The sequence below is a fragment of the Misgurnus anguillicaudatus genome, chromosome 24 (genome assembly GCF_027580225.2).
Source record: "Misgurnus anguillicaudatus chromosome 24, ASM2758022v2, whole genome shotgun sequence".
Classification (NCBI taxonomy): Eukaryota; Metazoa; Chordata; class Actinopteri; order Cypriniformes; family Cobitidae; genus Misgurnus; species Misgurnus anguillicaudatus.
This window is the reverse complement of record NC_073360.2, coordinates 39,723,043-39,744,028: the sequence shown is the minus strand read 5'-3', so window position 1 is coordinate 39,744,028 and position 20,986 is coordinate 39,723,043. Positions and strand designations below refer to the sequence as shown.

At 36.9% G+C, this 20,986-nt stretch overlaps 1 protein-coding gene across 1 annotated transcript; it reads left to right on the top strand.

The window, feature by feature from the left end:
* The first annotated feature begins 1,695 nt into the window (after nt 1-1,695).
* Nucleotides 1,696-20,435, top strand: nox4 (NADPH oxidase 4). Its single transcript, XM_055197483.2, has 18 exons — nt 1,696-2,181; nt 2,508-2,603; nt 3,162-3,272; nt 3,369-3,453; nt 6,373-6,470; nt 8,011-8,038; nt 8,132-8,204; nt 8,478-8,558; nt 8,638-8,797; nt 8,880-9,047; nt 9,196-9,258; nt 9,585-9,645; nt 12,651-12,729; nt 13,252-13,371; nt 16,067-16,175; nt 16,402-16,470; nt 19,027-19,127; nt 19,240-20,435. Exons 1-18 carry the CDS (start codon nt 2,125-2,127, stop codon nt 19,358-19,360), a joined length of 1,680 nt encoding a protein of 559 aa, XP_055053458.2. The 5' UTR covers nt 1,696-2,124; the 3' UTR covers nt 19,361-20,435.
* The last annotated feature ends 551 nt before the right edge of the window (nt 20,436-20,986 follow it).

The following is a 20,986-nucleotide window of genomic DNA, read 5'->3' as shown; positions in this document are numbered from 1 at the left end:
CTCAGTTTTAAGGTCTGTAAGGGAATTAAATTATTAATATAAATTAAAATGTGCCTGACATGTTGAACATGTTGTTGTTTTTTGCTAGGACAGCATGTCTGTACTGCGCGTTCCCGATCCGGGTGTTGCGTCGTATAGAGCGCGAGAGAGAGAGCGCGCGAGAGAAAGAGATAATTTATTTCTTTGTAAAGTGTTAATTTAATGTTTCTATTATTAAGCAATATAGGACAAAATGTGTTTTTTACCATGTCAATAAAGCCATTTTGAATTTTGAGAGAGCGCGAGAGAGATGATTCACTTCAGTGAGTCGGTTCATTCAAACGGACCATTCATCAGAAAGAATTTTCACTGGAATCTAATTTGGCGTTCAAGCGAAAAACAAAATACCCTTATGGTAATTTATCAAAAGGACAATGACTATGTCTGAGATTAACTTGAACATGTGTGTTTAATATTGTTGCTGTTGGTATCTGGTTCACGTTTAAGGGGACATTTCACAAGACTTTTTAAGATGTCAAATAAATCTTTGGTGTCGCCAGAGTACTGTGTGTGAAGTTCTAGCTCAAAAAATCTCACAGATAATTTATTATGACATTTTAAAATTGCCACTTTGTAGGTGTGAGCAAAAAAATCAGTTTTGGGGTGTGTCCTTTAAAATGCAAATGAACTGATCTCTGCAGTAAATGGCAGTGCTGTGGTTGGATAGCGCATTATCCCCTTCTGACATCACAAGGGCAGACACATTTTACTGACCATTTTTTTTCACATGCTTGCAGAGAATGGTTTACAAAACTAAGTTACTGGGTTGTTCTTTTTCATATTTTCTAGGTCGATAGAAGCACTGCACTGGGGACCCAATTATAGCACTTAAACATGATAAAATTCAGATACTCGTGATATGTCCTCTTTAAATATACATCATAGTCTTCATCATTTTATATCTGTCTGTCTTGTAGAATACACATACAGGTATCCGGCAGATGCCGGTGTGGGTTTACAAAAAATCCCAGTCCATCCAATTGGATACCCTTACAGATCAACTAAATTCGGATTGCAGCTGCGCAGCCTGTGCGTCAGGGGGCGCGGGAGGTTCAGGAATGCGACGCGATGTTTTAGTTGGAAACACGGGAGTGTTTAGATCAATTTGTTTTGTTTTCAGAGCAAGTAACGGTACACGTGTCCTGCCAAAGTATTTGAAGTTTGGCTGACTGTTTATATAGTGCCAAACATGGCGATGGTGTCTTTCCAGCAGATGGCGCTGTAGACCAGTGGACATCAAATATCTGCCAATGTTATGCTTTTTAGGATATTCCCTAAAATGTAGCTTTTGCAAACGTGTTTGTTACAATGACAGTTCATCACAATAAATAATTGAATCACTTAATAGACATTTATTTGGAAAGAATATGGCTATTCACCATAAACTATATTTCAAATGCCCATATTTCTGCCAACCTCTGACTGGTCTTTTATACATTTTTATTTTAAGTCCTAAAACATTTTTTTATTTTATTTCGGTCTTTATTACTTTTAGATCAGTGTTTGTTTTTATATCATTATCGTTTCCATAAAAGTACACTTTATGTCTAATAAAAAAAAAGTTAAAAATGCCATCAAACATAAGCTGTTTGCTATTAAAACATTACAAAATTCCTTTATATGTAGTACTGTGTTTTGGCCCTTATTCCAGTAAGATTCAATAGTGTTGTGATTCCCATCCGACAGATATCCCCATCCCCAGTAGAAACGTACACAAACAATCCATGCAGGTTTCCATTAAAACTTACTATTGCCGTTAAATTCACAATAAATAAATTATTAATAGGAATCAAAATGTGCCTGACATGTTGTACTTTTGTTTTTATTGCCCAGGACAGGATGTCTATACTGCGCGTTGCCAAGCCGGGTGTTGCGTCGATCGTAGGGGAGGCGCATGACGCGAAACATGACAAGCGTGCACGGCGCAAACCGGGTGTCAGACTCTCGCTAACTTGAAGATCGTGATCCGCATTATAAATCGGACAGACCTGCGCCTCCAGTGATGATCGAGACTGATCTACGGTCAGCGGGACAAAGTCACCGATTAGTTTTGCGGTGCGTAAAGAACGAGCGTGCGAACTAACAATGAGTTTAGCGCTGAGGAGCTGGATGGCCAATGAGGGACCCAAACATTTCACTATGGTGAGAAAAAAAAATCTATTCAACTAGTGCTGACTAGATTGAGCTTTCTGCTGGAAAGAAAAAATAAAAAACATCAGAGAAATTCACTTTAAATTGTAATGGTTATGGAATTGCATTGCATTGCATTGTTTTAATGGGAATGTGTTGGGTGCAATGATATCTGGTGGATGGGATTTTACCACACTACTATACAGTACATGTAGGTATCTTCTGGTTTTAATGGAAAACAGCTTCATGTCATTTGTAATAGAAACCATTAGAATGTCTATTGTTCTGTTCAACAGGGATGTGAGGATTGTTGTTTATACTGTGTTTGTTTTGGACAGATGATTTGGGTTGGCTTGAACGTCTTCCTGTTCTGGAGAACCTTCATGTTGTACTTCAGCGGAGCGCAGTATTATTATTTGCACAAGATGCTCGGGGTAAGAAATGTGTCATGTAGATTTTGTATTTGTATTTGTTGATACGCATGAGAGCTTGTTGGCACTTGTAATGTGCTAGGAAGATGCTGCACAGATCACACAAACTTTATTGTAAAGTTTTAGCAGTTTTACACAGCATATGTGTGTATGTGTGTGTACAGTAATCCGTCATGTAGCAGGGATGTTGTGTTTTGTATGGAGCTGTACAGGCGTGCACACACATGCCCAACCTCTTTACAGGAAACTAAAGGATCAAACAATACATCAGATCTCTCTCTCACACATACATAAACACTGTAAAAAACTTCAGGTTGACCTTATGATTATATTTAATAGATTCTGTGTGTTTGTGCATTTTTGATGCTTTCATGTGAACAGTTATTTTGCACTGTTAATAATAGTCATGTGTAATAATATGACAAATATATCTGTTTTTGTGTTAATAAATGTGTTATTATGCTTTTTTAATGAAGATGTGATGATGTATTATAGTGTACTAACAGTTGTGTCCTCCGCTCCTGATGGGGGCGCTGTGATCTGTTTTCTGTGTTTTTTTAGTTGGGTCTCTGCATCAGTAGAGCATCGGCCTCTGTGTTAAACTTCAACTGCAGTCTGGTCTTGTTGCCCATGTGTAGATCAGTACTGACATTAGTGCGAGGGTCACAGCGGGTGAGATACAGACATTGCGTGCTTTACTTTCTTTATTGATGATACTGTATTGTATAATGATTCATTAGTACAAATAATCTGTCTCTTTCTTCTCAGGTGAATAGTAGACAGGTTCGCCGGTTGTTGGATAGGAGTAAAATGTTTCATGTGGCTTGTGGATTCACTATATGTGTCTTCTCAGGTAAGGGAGTGATCTTAATCTCACTTTGACCATTGACATGAAGTTTGGTCTACACTGCACACTTGACCAGCCACATAGACAATAAGAGACTGTCTGGTCAAGACACATATATACATCTAAAGTAAGATATAGACTTACATCTGTAAGCACAGTGTGATATTCAGATGTAAGATTTGTGGCATTTGTGTGTGTGCATTATGAGAGAGTCATAGTGAAAGTTCAGTAGATGATGTGCTGTCTGAGATGGATATAGCAGACGGACAGCTGGTTTAACATTCACTCCACAAAAATGTGTCACTAGCCTTCCTGTCTGTGTCGGTGCTTGTGTCTTTGTTTGTGTGTTCGTGATATGTCTGTCCGTCTGTGTGTGTCTGTATTCATCTGTATGCCTGTGCATGTTTGTGTCCGTCTGTGCAGTGTCTCTTCATCCGTATGTGTGTGTGTGTGTGTGTGTGTGTGTGTGTGTGTCCGTCCGTCCATCCATCTGTGTGTGTCCGTCTGTCTGTCTGTGTGGCCGTTCGTCTGTGTGTGTGTGTGTGTGTCCGTCTGTGCCTGTGTGCGTCCGTCCGTCCGTCCGTCCGTCCGTGTCTGTGTGCGTCCGTCCGTCTGTGTGTGTCCGTTTGTCTGTGTGCGTCCGTCTGTGTCTGTGTGAGTTTGTCCGTCTGTGTGTGTCTGTCCGTCTATATGTGTGTGTCTGTCCGTCTGTGTGTGTGTGTCCGTCCGTCTGTGTGTGTGTGTGTGTGTTGGTCCGTTTGTGTGTGTTTCCGTCCGTCTGTGTGTGTCCGTCCATCTGTGTTTGTTTGTCCGTTCTTCTGTGTGTGTGTGTGTGTGTGTGTGTGTGTCCCTCCATCTGTGTCTCTGTGTCCATCCGTCTTTGTGTCCGTCCGTCTGTGTTTGTGTGTCCATTCGTCTATGTGTGTGTCCGTCTGTGTGTGTATCCATCCATCTGTGTGTGTATCCATCCATCTGTGTGTGTCCATCTGTGTGTGTGTGTGTGTGTCCGTCTGTGTGTGCATACGTCCATCCGTCTGTCTGTGTGTGTGTCCGTCTGTCTGTGTCCGTCCGTCTGTGTGTGTGTGTGTGTTCGTCCGTTTGTGTGTGTTTACGTCCATCTGTGTGTGTCCGTCCATCTGTGTGTGCGGCCGTCTGTCCATCTTTGTTTGTTTGTCCGTTCTTCTGAGTGTGTGTGTGTGTGTGTCCCTCCGTCTGTGTCTCCTTGTCCCTCCGTCTGTGTCTCTGTGTCCGTCCGTCTTTGTCTTTGTGTCCGTCCGTCTGTGTGTGTGTGTCCATTCGTCTATGTGTGTGTCCGTCTGTGTGTGTATCCATCCATCTGTGTGTGTCCGTCCGTCTGTGTGTGTGTGTCCGTCTGTGTGTGCGTACGTCCATCCGTCTGTCTGTGTGTGTGTTTGTCCGTCTGTGTCCGTCCGTGTGTGTCCGTCCGTCTGTGTGTGTGTGTGTGTGTCCGTCTGTGTGTGTGTGTGTCCGTCTGTCTGTGTGTGTGTCAGTCCGTCTGTGTGTGTGTGTCCGTCCGTCTGTGTGTGTGTCCGTCCGTCTGTGTGTGTGTGTCCGTCCGTCTGTGTGTGTGTGTGTCCGTCCGTCTGTGTGTTTGCGTCCGTCCGTCTCTGTGTGTGTGTGTACCCGTCCCCGTCTGTGTGCGTCTGTCCGTCTGTGTGTGTTCGTCCGTCTATGTGTGTGTGTGTGTGTGTGTGTGTGTGTGTGTCCGTTTGTGTGTGTTTTTGTTTGTTTGTTTGTGTGTGTCTCCGTCTGTGTGTGTATCTGTGTACATCTGTGTGTGTGTCCGTTTGTTTGTATGTATGTGTGTCTGTCCATCGGTTTGTCTGTCTATCTGTGTGTGTCTGTGTCTGTCCATCTGCGTGTGTCTGTGTGTGTGTGTCTGTCTGTCTGTGTGTTCATCTGTGTGTGTATGTGTGTGTGTCTGTCCGTCTGTGTGTATGTGTGTGTGTCTGTCCGTCTGTGTGTATGTTCATCTGTGTGTGGGTGTGTGTGTTTGTGGGTGTGTGTGTCTGCTCATCCGTCTGTGCGTGTGTGTGTGTGTGTGTGTGTGTGTGTGTGTGTGTGTGTCTCTTCATCTGTGTGTGTGTGTGTGTGTGTGTGTCTGGCCGTCCGTCTGTGTGTGTGTCTGTTCATCTGTGTGTGTGTATATATCTGTCTATGTGTATCTGCGTGAATCTGTCTTTGTGTCTGTCCGGCTGTGTGTCTATTTGTGAGTGATGGTTTGCGTGTCTGTCTGTGTGTCTGTTTGTGTATCCATGAGTATGGTCATGTTTTGTCTGTCTCTGCCTATTTGTTAGTCTGTTTGTTATGAACATCTTTGTGTCTCTGTTCTTGATTTCCCTTTGTGTATCTCTCAGTTTGTGTCCGTCTATGTGTGTGCACATACATATTGGTTAAATAACTTTGTCTAACATTACAGTTTTAGGTCACCAGCTGTGGGTTTGCCAACTGACAGGTGTGTGTGTGTGTATGTGTGTGTGTGTATGATAAGAATAGTGGAGTATCCTGAGGGGTTTCCCAGCTGGTTTGATGTTGTCTGAGACCCCCTCACATTTCCTGTCTCATTGCATTGTGCTCTTTTTCTAATTACAGAGCTCTGAGACATCACGTTACCATGACAACTGTGCAACACACCCGCATACAACACACAAACGCACGCACACACACACACACACACACACACACACACGCATGCACGCACACACACACACACACACACACACACACACACACACGCACACACACACACACACACACACACACAGAACTGCTGAATGTAGATATCTTGCAGACATTCCTGTAGTATGCTGTCAGTGTCTGTTCTCCTCTGACTCTGTGTGTCTGTATTGTTAACGCAGATGTGATTGTCGTTCACGGGATGTTTTTGTTTGTTTATTTCTGCAGTGATCCATGTGAGCGCTCATCTCATAAACATGGTCAATTTCTCTGATAGATATTCTGAAGATTTTCCTGAACTTAATGTCGCTCAATACAAGGGACAGGTAAACACACAAAGGCACTGACAGATACAGTACATGGGCACAAACATACATACAAAAAAAAGAAAGAGTTGTCGGAAACTTAATGCTTGATGACGTTGAGGTCAATCAATGGTTGAGGTTCAAAGAAAAAATGCATAAAATAGATCTGAATGCAGATGAAGACTTTAATATAGGGTGTATGGGCAACTTACTTCCGCATTCCTGTTAAACGTAGTAGATCGCTTCCCTTTCTGTATGTTTTATGCTGACATGGTGGTGCTGTTTTCATAAATGAAGCCTTTTGGAGCTATCAAAGACGAAAATAACGATGTCCAGTGGATATGCTCATTAACGTCTTAAATCTAAGTGAAAGAAAATTAACTTTTTTTATACTTTATAGCTTTTGACAAAAGGATTTTTCTCTCACATACATTCAGATATTAGAATAAAAAAACATAACAAAAATAATAATACTACGAATAACAATAACAAGCTACGATAGCGCATACCGGAAACCGGAAGCGATCGACCCAGTTTTCCGGTTTGGTCGCGTAACATTAAACAAAAAGTATAAACAAGAATCCGTGGCATGGCAAGACAAGAATAAACCAGACAATAAAAAAACAATAAACACACACTGCAAAAAATGATTTTCAAGAAAAAAATTCTTACTATTTTAGATAGTAAAAATATCTAAAAATTCTTAAATTAAGATGCTTTTCTTCATGAGCTAACAACGCAAGAAAATAAGTCTAGTTTTTAGACAAAAACGTTTTTTTTAAGTGATTTTGTGCATAAAACAAGCAAAAAAATCTGCCAATGGGGTAAATTTGATATTTGTGGTCTAAAAACTAGACTTATTTTCTTGGGTCGTTCCTAGTACAAAAATACTAAGAATTTTTTTTTTGAAAATAATTTTTTGCAGTGTACACATTACATCAGTGCTTCTCAAATAGTGGGGCGGGACCCCCAGGAGGGGCTCGAAGCGACACCAGGGGAGGGCGCGCGAGACCACGGTGAAAATACTTTTTCAGGATGATTTTTTTTGCACCGTCACTTAAAGACATTACACCCCAATCACGCTGATAAGCCGCTTGGGTTTTTTATTATTATTTATTGATTATATTTAATTTAATTTTTCAGTATCAAATGGTCAAAAATATTATACTTTATATAAGGAGAAGTTATTCTGTGTTGTAAGTTGATCGATATTTCTTTTTTGTGTTTTCTTTAATGTTAATAAGGATACAATGTTTTGCAGATGTGTAATTTTATAGATAGACAAATTATACTATTTACAGTCGCGGCAGCGCGAAATGTTTACTTCTTCCTAGGGGGGGCGTGACAGAAAATAATTGGGAAGCACTGCATTACATCAACAATAATCGACAAAGAACAATGGCAATTTTCTGCTAGTATTTTTAAGTTAAATTAACTTAAAATTGTAAGGCAACCAGGTAACTTACACATGAAACACTTCACACTGTAAAATGTTTGTATGTTAATGATAAGATTTGATGTTTTTCTCAGAAATAGTGTGTGATGTTTCTTCTCTCCTCAGGACTCCAGAATCATCATCATGAGCACAGGTGCTTCACATTTCGGATATTTCTGAACCAGTTTATGTTACTGCTGATGTTTCGTTGAGGACTCATGATTGGTTTTGTCTCATTCTTTTATAGTTCCTGGAGTTACCGGAGTTTTGTTGGTCATAGTGTTGTTTTTGATGTTTACAGCGTCGTCTTCCTGCATCAGGTACCCCACCACACCTAAACATGAATGCGTGAGAAAATAACAGATTTAAGTCAACTTTACTTTTAAGTCCTTGACCCAAATCTGACCCTAGACTAGTTTAGACCCACAGCAGTATAATTACTAAGACAGTATAACCTGAAGGGTTTCCACCCCTGTTATTGATTTAAAGGTGGACGGAGCTGTTTCTCTTTTAGTGAGTTCTGCTTAAGAGCGTCTCATTTAATTTTTCTTGTTTAGCAGTGACTGATTAAACTCTATTTGTTTTTTTCTCAGGGTGTCGAGTTATGAAATATTTTGGTACACTCACAATCGCTTCATTGTGTTTTATCTGATTTTGATTGTTACTGCAGTGGGGTGAGTTTGTCAAAATATACACGTTGTTCTTCCTCTCTGTGCCCCGATGTGGTATGATTGACACATCTCCGTCCAATAGGGGAGCTTTAAAGTATCAGGTAAACGTGGAGGCCCACCCACCCGGCTGCGTACACACGAACCTCAGTTCAGATTCACCGACCAATCACAGAGCAGCAGGAGAGAACGAAACGCAGTCCGTCTGTCGAGAAGATGCACGCTTTCAATCCCATTTCCCTCAGGTCTGTCTGTAAATAATGATTTTTGTGTGTTTATATACTTCTCACACATCATGGAGTAAATCTGTACATGTATGTGTTTCAGACGTGGCTGTGGGTCTCCGCTCCTCTCTGTCTGTACTGTGCCGAGCGCTTATATCGGTACATTAAAAGCATTGCTGATCCTGTTACCATCATTTCTGTTGTCAGTCATCCCTGTGATGTCGTAGAAGTGCGTATGTTAAAGAGCGGCTTTAAGCCCCGCCCCGGGCAGGTGAGCTCCGCCTTCATGCCGTGTATGTGTGTGTTTGATTGTAGATAAACACATATACATTTAGAAATATTCACAAATCCTTCCCTAGTTCATTGCTTTTTGCGTATTTATTGTTTTGAATAATGTTTATGTCTGATTTCTCTTCTAGTACATCCTGCTGAATTGCCCGAGTGTGTCCTCGTTTGAAAATCATCCCTTCACTCTTACCACGGTAAATGTGTTTAAAAACAGCGTATGGACATGTCTTTTCTGGCTAAATGCCGTGTAGATGATGATGTAATGATGGTGACGCTGTTCAAGTATCAGCTCACTCGCAGTATTTAAACAAAACAAATGTGGAATGTTGGAGAAATTTGAGCTGTAATCCCCTCCAGACGCTTTGACATTTCATGCTGAATCATTTTTACTGAACTGTGCTTTTTCACACACACACTATATATTTTTTCAAGTCTTCCAGCCCTCAGGGTTTAGTTTCTGAGCAGTGCATGACTATACCTGAACCTCACCTAATCCCTCATGTGTCTCTATGTTTCTTAGTGTCCAACAGGGAAAAATGAAACATTTGGTATTCATCTCCGAGTGCTGGGAGACTGGACATGTAAGTACACACAATAAACCTTTGTTTGACTCAAGATTGTTTGGTAATGATGTTTACAATATACCTAAATCTAACTTTGAGATTTAAAGGTGCCATAGAATGTAAAACTGTATTTGTCTAGGTATAGATGAATAATGAAAGTACATGGTAATGACATCAAACACGATTGCTTCCTCCTTCTTATGTAAACCTCGTTCATTCAAAAGAACACTGCAAAACAGGCCAGTCTCAACATAACACCATCTGAGTGATTCTCATGAAATCCAGATTTAGAAGGTGTCCAGCATCAGAATTTTTAAAAAGCCATTGAAGCCATTTTTTGCACATATCAGACCGGTCACAATTGTGACAGTGTCTTTTTTCTTATTTCTGAAAGCTCTAAAAGTGTTGATGTTGGCTCTGGGCAAGAAATTAAACTTTTAAATGAAAAAATAGATTGTCTTGATTAAAATGTATCAATGTCATGTGATTAGGGTGAAAGGTCATATGACCAGATCAGTTTACTTCCTGCTTGCACATCTAGAAGAAGATGTCTACCTCAGACTACTACAAAAAGAAGTAAAACATCTTAATTAACAAATAGAACTATCAATTTTGTAGGTGGGGTCACCTACAGATATATTTTGAGGATTTTTTTTAATGGTCACCATTGTGACCGGTAGTATAACACACTGTTTCTAATGTAAATATGTCTAATTGAATTTCAATGAAGTCCGACTATGATGTTTCCCACCGGTTACTTTTGTGACCGAGTATAAAACCTAATATTTCACTAACTTAACCAACATAAAATCAAAGAAGGCATAAAGTTTGTGTGTTAGGGAGGTCTAAGGAGTAAATTGCATGTATTCAAATTCCAAGAAAAAATTTGGGATTAAATGGGTTTTTAAGGTCTGAACTTACTGAAACTATTATTTTTAGAGGATTTAAAAAATATTTCTTATAGAATTAAATTTTTTAGATTATGATTATCAAAAATGATCATTACCGCAACATGATATTACATTAAATATATGCATTTAAAAACTCATGTTTCGGTAATGAGAACTAAAAAGTTGTCTAGGTACTATGACAAACAAAATTTTTAATTTTATCTGGAGAGAAAAAATAAGAACTGCTTACCTGGTAGCCATCTTGAGTGTCACAGTCAATTATGTCGCTTCCAAAAAAAATTTGGACACATTATATTCCTTATTATTGTCTCTACATTTACCAATGATCACGAAACACCACACGTTTCTTTACTGTAAATGTTTATAGTATAACATGCACTGAAGCTTTTTATTTTTTTTTAGAGTTTTTAAATATAAATATTTCCATGTCAAAGAACCAAAATGCAAACATGGACATGTTGCGGTAATGAAAAATTTCTCCCAAATGTGGAAAAAACCCAAAATTGGTTTGTATGATATCATTTGAAATCATGTGCAAAATAGTACATGAAGAGATGTTTGTAACTACTGTATGCTTCTTATTTTGATAGCATTTACTTTTTTTTATCAAAATCTTTTATGACATCCTATTAGTCTAATTTCGCGAGATCACCCAACTGTGATGTCACAGTCGTGATGTACGCCCCCAACATTAAATTAAGTACAATGTTGTTACAATGCTAATAACAAAGTTGTGACTGCTGAGGTAGCGCTATATGCTAGTTTATGCTATATGCTAGCTTTTAGGCTAAAGTTCTACTATTGACATTACAATTATGTTTTGCAGGTCCATACTGAAAAAAACACAAACTTACCACTCAGAAATGTCCATTAACAATCATTAAACAATTGATTATTCAGTATCTTCATCTGATACAGGCTCAAACATAAGGTTTGTTTATACACACACAGAGCTACTGAAGGAGCTGCTCTGAAAACAGCCAATCAGAGCTCAACATTATTATTCATGACCCTTTCAAATAAGGTAATAATAGACAATTTCATTCTAAAGGCAAATCCTAGGGTTGTAAATGGACATGTAAAACATCTCTAGATAATTTTTACACTTAAAAAAGCCACATGCCTTCTATGTAGATATCAGATAACAATTTAAGAGATTATTGCAATGCATTCTTTGGCACCTTTAAAGTCGCCCGGTAGTTGATAATTTTATCATTTAAAATGCATCTTTGAGAATCATAATATAGCATATGTAAACATTTTTCTTGTCACAGTAATTTCTTCATGCTTTAAAACAGCACGATGTAACTAACTATAGAAGATATCATAGTATTGACTACAGTAGTAAACTGTACAAATATTTCACAACAACCATTACACACAATTTCAGAATGTGAAACATAATGGCGGCCTCAATAGTTTTTTTTAAGTAATGAAAATATTGAATGTGTTTCAATATTAGTAGTATTTAGTAGTATTAAAGCATAAAAGTCTTCATAGTCTGGGTACTTTTAAAATCTAAACGATGTTATTGTTTGAGGTTTATGAGATTTTCAAACTGTGAGATCGCAAATGGATTACTGCGTTTGGTTTATATTTATTTTCGAGGATATTTTTAAACATTTGACCCTCAAAGGTAAAGCCGAACATGTACACGGGCTTTCACACTAAATTAAAGGATCTGTTATGTTCTAACACCGTTATTACATCCAGATGGCCAATTTGCTGTCCGAAATGTGTAATGCTGGTAAAAAAACATACAGTGCACGCCACACATTGTGGTTGACTCTATCAAACACTTTCCATGATGTCATACTTTAAAATATGTTCATGCTTAACAAAAGAAATCCCACATACTCCGCACAAACAACACAACTTTCATGGCACTTAGTTGTACGTATTTTACGAGGTGGCTAATTCTTACTACCACAATCGTACATTTTTGTACGGCTTGCTTTTGCCCTGTTGACGTTGGGATTAGTGGGGGTGTTTCGTTATTGTTTTTATGACAATTGTGTGTTTTTGTACGATCACTTTGTACGAATTCAGACGATTTATTAAAAATGTTGCGTATTCTTGTTTAATTTGCATACGCGTGTGTTCTCTCTCCAGCGAAATTTTCTCAGCAGCTGCTCGAACAGTCGGACAGCTCCGAGATCCTTCCCATGATGCATCAGAGGAGATATCCCACGTAAGTCTGCCGCTTGTTGTGGGAAAAATGCCCGAGGCGTTTGAAGATTATAAACCCACAGTACACTGGGGTGAAGTGTCACGATCCTCTGACCACATCGATTTCTGAGAAAAAGTCCAGCTTTGTGTAGGAGACAAGAAGTTGTGTCAGCAGAGAGTCGGGTGTCAAAGTTCGCCACCCAATATAACTTCCTCATATGTCTCATAAATGTGTTTTTGTGTATAGTTGTGTGTCTGTATACAGTGGGAAATGGCTGCACATCCTCATCCTCTGTGTATTTGTGTGTTTATTTGTGTTTTTTAATCTGTGTGCATATTTGTGAGTTCACATATTGTTGTGAGGCTGTGTTAGTCTTATCACCAACATGTGAACCATTGTTGCAGCATTTAAGTTACAAATTATTTACTATCAAATGTGTTTGGTTGTTGCAGTATGTTTAGATTTAATTTAAGGAAGATTAAATATTTTGTCCCATAGTGTCTCTCATCTCATTGGTTCTTTTGCTTTCTTGTCCCGCCCCAGAGTGTACGTGGATGGTCCTTTTGGCAGTCCGTCAGAGGAGGTGTTTAATTATGAAGTCAGCCTGTGTGTGGCGGGCGGGATTGGAGTCACACCGTTTGCTTGTGTCCTACAAGCTCTCTTGTGAGTGGTCAAACAAAACTGTCAATCATGTTAACTGTGATCCACGTGTACATGTACGGGTGATTCTCACGAAATGCAGACTTAAAAGGTGTCCAGCATCAGATTTTTTTTAACACATATTTTTTTGCACATAAGATAAAGGTCTGAACTTACAATAACTATTATTTTTAGAGGATTTAAAAAATATTTCCTGTAGAATTATTTACATTGTTTAGATTATCATTATTTAAAAAATCATTACCGCAACATGATATTACATTAAATATATGCATTTACAAACTCATGTTTCAGCAATGAGAACTAAAAAGTTGTCTAGGTACTATGACAAACAAAATTTCGACTTTTATTTGAAGAGAAAAAATAAGAACTGCTTACCTGGTAGCCATCGTGAGTGTCACGGTCAATTATGTCCCTTCCAAGAAATTAAAAAAAAAAGGTAGTTCCTTGAGGGCTTAAACAATGATTGAAAATTGTTGCGGAGGATGAGAAAATTGGTCTTGGACACATTTATATTCCTTATTATTGTCTCTACATTTACCAATGATCACCAAATACCACATGTTTCTTTACTGTAAATGTTTATAGTATAACATGCACTGAAGCTTTTTATTTTTTTGATTTTTTAATTATAAATATTTCCATGTCAAAGAACACAAATCCAGTCATGGACACGTTGCGGTAATGAACATTTTCCCCTTACATGTGAAAAAAACAACAAAATTAGTTTGTATGATGTCATGTGAAATCATGTGCAAAATAGTACATGAAGAGATCTTCGGAACTGTATGCTGCTTATTTTGATAGCATTTACTTTTTTTATCAAAATGTTTCATGACACCTCATAAGTCTAATTTCGCAAGAATCACCTAACTCAATGCTTTATTTATACTGCGCAGTGTACACTACATAGTGCCTACTATTTTTATATAGACTGCAAAACAGTATTGAGTACGCTAAAAATCTGTCCATCTGTCTGTCTGCCTATCTATCTTTATTAATTAACTTGTATTCTTTACTTAGACCATTTTTAACGTAACTTTGTGTAAAAGCTGCATTTTTTGTAATAGTGCGTTCACACCAGACGCAAATAAAGGGTTAAGCGCGAGTGATTTACAAGTAAAGGTAATGCAAAGACGCGATAGACATCCTGCAGCGTGATTCGCGCAAACGAGGGGCGAATAGAGCATTTCGGGTGTTTGGCCCTGTCCCGGACTTATGGTCCCTTGACGCGAGTCCACGAGGGCGCACCGGAGTCGTATTTTGGGACAGACTCGAGCGTCACGTTGGAAATAGGAAGAAAAGTTGTCCATCAGTGTAACCTCCTACCATCCGTCGTTTGATTGGTCTTTCGCAAGGACTTCTGGGTTGGTAAAGTGCGTGAAGCCTGCTGCAGTGCGGGCTTCCCGAAGACCGCATCAAAGGTGCAAAGGGGGCGCTGATGAGCACTTTCAATGCGTAAAAATGACGGACTCGTAGACTAAGCGAGCACGTGCAATTTAAGGCCACAAGGCCAAAAGTCCACATGAAGTGCGCCATTTGGGGCAGGGCCTTTGACGCGTATAAAGCATTTGACGTGTAAAATTAGCTTATTTTGCGCGAGTTGAAAAATCTGCTGCATTAACCAATCAGGAGCTTGCTCTAGTAGTGACGTGATTATGACATAACGAGCAGAGGCAGAAATACGAAACGACAATAGAGGACAAAATCATAGTCGCTGTATGTGAACACCTGGAGCTGTATGACACTTTGTACTTTTATAGAAACAGGAATAAAAAGGATCTTGCTTAGAAGAAAGTGAGTGAGGAGTTTGGAAAATCGGGTAAGTTGTAAAAACGCTCTTTACTTAATATGAGCTATATTTACAGTACTATGCAAAAGTCTATAGGCCACCACCACCAGACTTGTTTAATAGTATGTTTATTTTTCAATCTATTTTATTAAGATACAAACAGAAAATACAGAAAATATGTAGGCCTATAAAAAAATTAATTTTCAGGACTAAATGTCTTCTTAAGGCATCGTCTGTGTTTAATGTGACCTCTCTTGGCACTAAACACATCTTGAGCGTTTAAAATTAGAAATTAGGATTTAATTTTATTTAGTTTTAAGAGATCCTGCAGTTTCCTTCTATTGCTCAAGTGGAAGGGGAGTTTACCCTAAAAACTTAACACATCAGTTTACATTTTATACAGTTTTTAATACTATATACACATTTTCTGTATGTATTCCATTAAAGAGACTGAGAAACAATTATATATGATCACTATAACATTACAAAAACAACAAATCTAATTCTGGTATGGTGGCATAAGACTTTTGCACAGTATTGTATATGCATATTGAGACTACAAGCTAGCTAAAACCGGCAAATTGAGTGTATTCGCGTCTGGATTTTATGCATGCGCGGGAAGCGAGTTAACTCAAAATGTTCAAGCCCGAATGCCGCAATTGATTCGCTTCATTCGCGTCTGGTATGAACACACAGTCAGTTTGATTAAATAATGAGTAAGGAAAGAAATGTTTAAACTTGTAGCTATTTGTCATGATGAACGCATTGCATTATGGGATACAGTATTTAATAGAATTGTTTTATATGGCTCACTTTAACAGATGTACAGTATCAGAAGCACTGTTGATATACAGTAAGTTAGTGTGATGATATAACCGTGTTTGTTATGTTTGTGTTAACTTGCAGTGAAGATTGGTGTCAGTATAAGTTGAAGAGATTATATTTCGTTTGGGTGTGTAGAGATCTTCAGTCTTTCTATTGGTTTGCTGATCTACTGTGTGGACTTCATGAGAGGGTAAACATACATACATATATACATATGCTGAATTTAAACATTTGCTAGGTGAATATCTCCACCTGCTGGTTGATTTTTTTTTGCAGGTGCCTATAAGAGTCTGTTGTCTTAACCAGTCCAATATAATGTTTTATTAGTGCTTTTTTGCATCGTAGTAAAGCAGCTTTATAGTAAATACAGGCAAATCTCTCTCTTTGTCTCTCTCTTTGTCTCTCTCTCTCTCTAGTTGTGGCAGAACAATCGTCCAGATTATCTGAATATCCAGCTGTATCTCAGTGACTCTAAGGGATTACAGGTAAATGCGATTGAAAGCATTTAGTTAATTATGTTGAGAATGTTCACTTTTTATTGTCTCATCTCGTAACATCTGATATAGTGGACACCCACATATGAACATGCATGCATGCATGTATTTGCTTAAACTGCACACAAACTGGAATGATAATGTAACCCATTATCAGAAAATGACGTACCTATAGTCACATAATTTCGTGAGTGTTTTCCGTGACACTAGTCCCTTTCACACATGCAGTCTTTACTGGTAATTTACTGGTAAATTGCAGTTAACAGATCATGTGTGAACAGAACTCCCAATTTACCAGTAAGACAGGTTGTAAGATTACCAGTAATTTACCGGTAAGCGCTATGTGTGAACGAAAAATATAGGATTACCGAACGGACGACGTCAGATCGCGCTGACAGCTTCAGACCAATCATAATGTTTTAATACAGATGACGCGTTTACCCCCGCACTGTTTTAAGGACGTTTCCACACACACAGTGCTTGAAAGTCGAGCACACCTGAAGTTTACGGCCACATTTCTTCACCAAAGTTGTTTAAAACAGCTTACCACCTACTTGCCGAATTGCCGACGTCCTTAGCACGCTCTCTGTGAAGCCTAAAGTGCAAACAGTACTGTTGTTTAAAACGCATTTTCGGTTTGACGTCGCCTCATGCAATGTTGTTTGGTCATGAGCAACTTCGCGACTGTCAGAGTTTACCACAGACGTAAAAACAACAAAATACGGACCGTGGATATGAACACGTGGATTGTTTACTAATACAACACTGAGCTCAACAGGCACCACAGGTACTTCCGCTTTCTCAACGAATTTACCGGTATTTTGATACTGATGTGTGAATGATGTCTTACTGGTAAAAAGACGGAATGTCACTGCATGTGTGAACAGCATGTATTTACTGGTAAATTCATTCTGGTAAATTAATGGTAATTTACCAGAATTACTGTGTGAAAGAGGCTACTGACATGTTTTTCTGCCTTTTTGCGTGAACATGTCAACGTATTTCTGTGAACGTGTCACTGTCACGTATTTGTTACTCAACTGTTTTGTCCTATTTTCAAACCGTTGATGCTTCGGCTTAGAGTCAGATTTGGTGTTTGCGTTAGGAAGTCACTTTAAGTATTGGTTTGTACCTTTTTTAATTATTTATTATTTATAATTTTTGATTTTTAAACCATTGTGGCCTGACATTAGATTTAGAGTTTGTTTAGGTAAGGATGTCATTTTATGTAAATCTAACCCTAAACTAGGAAAAAAAGTTGAGTAACGAATACGTGACAGTGACACGTTCACAGAAATACGTGATATGTTCACGTAAAATGGTGGAAAAACGTGTCAGTGTCATGGAAAGCACTCACGAAATAATGTGACTATAGGTACGTAATTTCCTGATAAAGGGTTAGATAATGTATTCTTTATCTGAAAACTTTCCTTATTTTCTTTTTATTTAAACGTTCAAAAGTTCAAAGTTGTTTTTCTCCCTGAAATGTTGATACTTGTAGACAGAATATTCATTAATATTCATTAAGCCACAATATGTAAGATTTTTATAATAAAATATATTAAAAAAACCATATATTTAATATATGATATATTTAATGCAATTGTGTACTTACATTATCCAAAACGTTTTCAAGGATTTGTAAATTCCTTTTTTAAATAATAGCTCATCTCTTATAATTGTCGCGCTTTCTCCTTCATGACATCATTAAGCTTCACTTTGTTATTGTTATTGTGTAATTGCGACCTCTAGTGGTAAAAATGTACATATTGCAGCTTTAACTTTTATTGTGATGTTGTATGAATATTGTAATTATTATATTATGAAATATTATCATAGTGTATAATATAGTCACAACATATTGTAATTATGTAGTTTACATATTAACTACATGTTAAAAAATACTTACATTTTTTGGTTAAATCAACTCAGATTTACAAGTCATGTCAACTTACTATTATTTATCTTGAGAAGATATGAGTTGTTACAACTAATAAAATGAAGTTGACTATATTTTATAAGTTATAACAACTCACATGTAATTATAACAACTTATCTCTAGTCAAGATAAATGATAGTAAGTTGAGATGACTTGTAAATCTGTGTTGATTCAGCAAAGGATTTCAGGCAGCAAAGTATTTTTTTCAGTGTAGGGCTGAGTAATGTCAAGAAAATAAATGTGCATATCGCAAGTTGCATATAGCGATGGTTTGCAATGAATTAGATTTACTTTTAATACTTCAAAAAGTAATGTGCGGTTAGGTTGATTCGCATTATATAATATCTGGCACATAATAGTGGTGATATGTATGTTTGTTTGTTTGCATTGTTAAAATGTCTGATTTGTTTTATGCAACAGTAAAATATGTCTGTTCACTTTCAAAAGTTATATAGCTTTTTTCCTATAATATATGATGGTTATATAAATGTTTAAATACAATTTAAGTAAAAAAACGTATTGCATATTGCATACTGTAGCAATTACAAGTACTGCATTTGTCTTATTAATATAGCTCTAATATTAATATATTTGTGTAATTTTTTTAGAGCATCAATGAGGATCAATACCGTTTCCTGAGCTCCAGACTTCGGATTGGTCGACCAAAGTGGAAACTTCTTTTCCAAGAGATAGGAAGAGCCAATCAGCAGTGAGTATGCCGGATACATGCTATTATTGGTTTTTTGTTTATGTAATACGTAATCAAATTTTTAAGTATTGTAGTAAGACTTTATATGTTTGTAACTGTGTGTTTTCTGCAGTAAAAGGGTCGGAGTGTTCTGTTGTGGACCTAAAGGTATTTCTAAAGCATTACACGGTCTGTGTAACTCAAACCCGTACTCACAAACTACTTTTGAGTACAACAAAGAGTCATTCAGCTGATGATTCACAAATACATGAATCAGTAAAAGCCAAATAATAAACCAAAGAAACTTCTGCTGAGGGATGAAGAGCAGGAGGAAGACGTCTGCACTTGATGGGCATCATCATCATCTTCAGCCGGTAACCAGTTTAATGATTTGCACAGTGCTGAAGAGTTTTTCTACATGAGCATGCCCTCAATAAACCCTTAAAATAGACAATCAAACGATAAAAACAAGACGAGGGTGAGAAATGATAACCAAACTTCACATTTTGGATGAATTATTGCTGTATTACTTGAAGTCATCCTGTCTGCGTTATGTATTAAACGGCAGGAGGGTTGGTGTATAAAGTTAATTTAATTCATTCTTGGACTATGTTTTGCTCTTCTATTTATTAGCTTTTGTTTTTACTATTGTCATATTTCACATATAATGTTTTCATGTATTACAATTATTTTTTTTTGGTCCAGATTTCAGGTGAAGCACAAAAATTGTTTACATTTTTTTAAATGTAACATTTAATATGTTTTGAGTCCAAAATCAACTGCACTGTTATTTGATAACCACTGCCAAAGATTTTATTCAATCTTTATATTTTTCATATAACTTTGTATGTGTTTTATGCATAAAGATACAGTACACGTGTGTCACAGTGAAGACACAAACACAAAAATTATCATTATTATGGAGTACAGAGATGAAACTTCAGCTATGTTCATAATGAAATAGCTAACTATGTATCGTGTACTATTAAAAAAAAAGTATGCATATTGTATACTATTGTATACATTGCTTATTGTAATAATACAGTATGAAGAGATGTTTTGTATTTGTTATCCGATCACCTCATTGCATTCAGTTCAGTGAGTATTACTGCAATTTTACTCCAAATATTAATAAAAAAGTCTGATCAAAGTGTCTCAGAAAACACAGTCGATATTACTTTGATTATATTAATATTAGTAGTATTCCTTGTTTATAGACAGTTTGCATACTGCTTACAATATCCACGGTCAAAACCTGTAATCCCTGAGTTGTCAAAAGATTAATCGCGATTAATCACATACAAAATAAAAGTTTGTTTTTGCATAATATATGTGTGTGCACTGTGTAATTATTTTGTATATATAAATACACACACATGCATGCATTTAAAATATATATATATAAATTATTATTTTTATTTATTTATTTTTTATATATTTTATATTATATATATATAAATAAAAAATTATACATAAATAACAATTTTCTTAAATGTATATATGTATGTGTGTATTTATATATACATAATAAATAATTACACACACAAATATATTATGCAAACACAAACTTTTATTTTGTATGCGATTAATCGGTATTAATCACATACAAAATAAAAGTTGTTTTTGCATAATATATGTGTGTGCACTGTGTAATTATTTTGTATATATAAATACACACACATGCATGCATTTAATAAAATATATTATTATTTTTATTTATTTATTTTTTTATATATAAATAAAAAATTATACATAAATAACAATTTTCTTAAATGTATATATGTATGTGTGTATTTATATATATATAATAAATAATTACACAAATATATTATGCAAACACAAACTTTCATTTTGTATGCAATTAATCGGGATTAATCACA

Bases quoted from the DNA above. Each gene is read 5' to 3' on its own strand.
- nox4 (XM_055197483.2), top strand. From the start codon at position 2,125: ATGAGTTTAGCGCTGAGGAGCTGGATGGCCAATGAGGGACCCAAACAT. The intron at 2,182-2,507 runs GTGAGAAAAAAA...TGTTTTGGACAG, and splicing joins GACCCAAACATTTCACTATG to ATGATTTGGGTTGGCTTGAA. The intron at 16,471-19,026 runs GTAAATGCGATT...TAATTTTTTTAG, and splicing joins GTGACTCTAAGGGATTACAG to AGCATCAATGAGGATCAATA.